The sequence below is a fragment of the Triticum dicoccoides genome, chromosome 1A (assembly GCF_002162155.2).
Source record: "Triticum dicoccoides isolate Atlit2015 ecotype Zavitan chromosome 1A, WEW_v2.0, whole genome shotgun sequence".
NCBI classification, from domain to species: Eukaryota; Viridiplantae; Streptophyta; class Magnoliopsida; order Poales; family Poaceae; genus Triticum; species Triticum dicoccoides.
The window spans coordinates 91,202,175-91,204,172 of record NC_041380.1 but is presented as its reverse complement, the minus strand read 5'-3'; the positions used below and the strand labels follow the sequence as shown (position 1 = coordinate 91,204,172).

The 1,998-nt window shown below is 53.9% G+C and overlaps 1 protein-coding gene across 1 annotated transcript; it reads right to left on the bottom strand.

The window, feature by feature from the left end:
- Positions 1 to 607: 607 nt before the first annotated feature.
- LOC119364859 (1-aminocyclopropane-1-carboxylate oxidase-like) lies at positions 608 to 1,770 on the bottom strand. The gene has a single exon (XM_037630422.1). The coding sequence runs from the start codon at positions 1,662 to 1,664 to the stop codon at positions 738 to 740; it is 927 nt and encodes a 308-aa protein (XP_037486319.1). The 5' UTR covers positions 1,665 to 1,770; the 3' UTR covers positions 608 to 737.
- Between the last annotated feature and the right edge of the window lie 228 nt (positions 1,771 to 1,998).

The following is a 1,998-nucleotide window of genomic DNA, read 5'->3' as shown; positions in this document are numbered from 1 at the left end:
AACAACAACCATTTGTTTCCGGTCATGTGTATGGGTTTGGAGCGAATGGTCAGGGATGTTTTTACCCCTTATGAGTGGTGGCATAGTGTACGGATAGGCCTTCCACACTACTCACCTTCGCCTACTTTCGTTTTACTATGGCTTTGTTGTGGCCGGTGTTTTTCTTATTCTTTCTCATGTGCGTTATTGGTGTTGCTTGTATGTTTCTTAATCATGCACCAATTGGATGTATGCTAATGATGCGTTGTATATCCTTCATGCTACAGTTTAATTTATAAAGCACCTTGTATCAGAGAGTATTCTTAATCATTCACATCGAGACCGTCCTGCAGCCTTGCATGAAGGTGAAGTGGCGTCATGATTCGGGACAGTCCAGAGACTTGGACTTTGTTAGATTTACTGTGAGATCTTTTTGACTGTTTGTGGAGATGTTCTGTTTCTCGTCCAGAACTACAAAATTTCCTTTTATAGGGATCCTTGGTTGATCTGATTTGGTGGAACGATGTTACTGACCAGAGGAAAAACCACAATCAAACAATGTAAAGAAAGCAGATACTTCTAATGAAAAATCCATACTTCATTTCCTAATTATTTGACACCGAACCAATCACAATTACCCCCACACGTCATATTTGCTACGCGTCTGAATAAACTCCAAAAATACATTTTTTTTCTTCATTGTAAAACAAAAGCCAGCTAATAAGTAAATAATTTTCTTTTAGTCTCCTTGATTAAGCTTAAGCTGCCTTTGGCGCCTTGACGGCCTCGAATCTTGGCTCCTTGGCATCGAACTTCTGCTTGTTGTACACGTCCATGTAATCCCCGAACACGTAGTCCGGGTACGCGGTGGCGCCACCTTCGCCCACCGCCGGCGAGATGGCCGCCTCGAACGCCGGGTTGTAGAAGGACGCGATGGAGCGGCGGTTGCCGTTGCGCATGGGCAGGACGCGGTGCCACGCGCTGCGGTAGCGGCCGTTGCTGAGCACCTCCACCTGGTCGCCGGTGTTGACGACGATGGCGTCGGCGAGCGGCTGCACGTCCAGCCACTCGCCGTCCTTGAGCACCTCGAGGCCGCCGACCTTGTCGTCCTGGAACAGCAGGATGACGCCGCCGGCGTCGGTGTGCGCGCGGAGCCCGGTGATGAGGTCCGGGCGCGGGCACGGCGGGTAGTGGCTGACCTTGGTGCCGAAGAACGGGGCGTGGAGGCCGTCGCCGGTGAAGGCGGCCTTCATGCGGCCCTTGTCCAGGCCGAGGTTCTCGTCCATGGCCTCCATGACCCGCTCCGCGAGCTTCTTGAGCTCGGCGCGGTACTCCCGCATGGTCTCCTTGAAGGCCGGCGGGTCGGAGGGCCACTGGTTGTCGTCGTGGAGGTAGAAGATGTCCTCCCAGTCCATGTCGTCCACCGGCGCCACCGCCTCGCCGCGCCGCTCCGCCTCCACCAGCCTCTCCAGCGTCTGCACCGGCTCCGACGACCGGAACGCCGCCTCCCGGAGGCGGTAGCTCTCGGAGCACACCTTCTTGACGCGGTCAAGGAGCTCCAGCGGGATGCCGTGGTTCACCAGCTGGAAGAAGCCCCAGTTCTCGCAGCCGTCGGCGATCTGCGCCATGGTCTCCGCCCTCTCGGCGCGGTCGAGCTTGGAGAAGTCGATCACCGGAACAACCATGGTGAATTGGTGACGGTGAGCTTTTTCAGAGTTTCAGACTCGGGTGTGGTGTTGTGTGCAGTCTTGTGGATGCAAGTGCAGGTGATGGGATGAGGTGGAGAGATGGGTGGCCATGGTACTTATAGTGCACCAGGCGGGATAATCTGGTCAACAAATATATTTTTAGACAAAAATCCGGTCAAGACGAGCGACTGGAGCTGGCCTGGAAGATGTTCATGTGAAGCTTCTGCGCAGCAGCAACCGTTGGATGCTTGTGGCAAATTGGTACCGGCATCTCCACTCAGTCCATATCCCAGTCAATGACTTGTTAACTGACACCATAATGGTAGAGGAG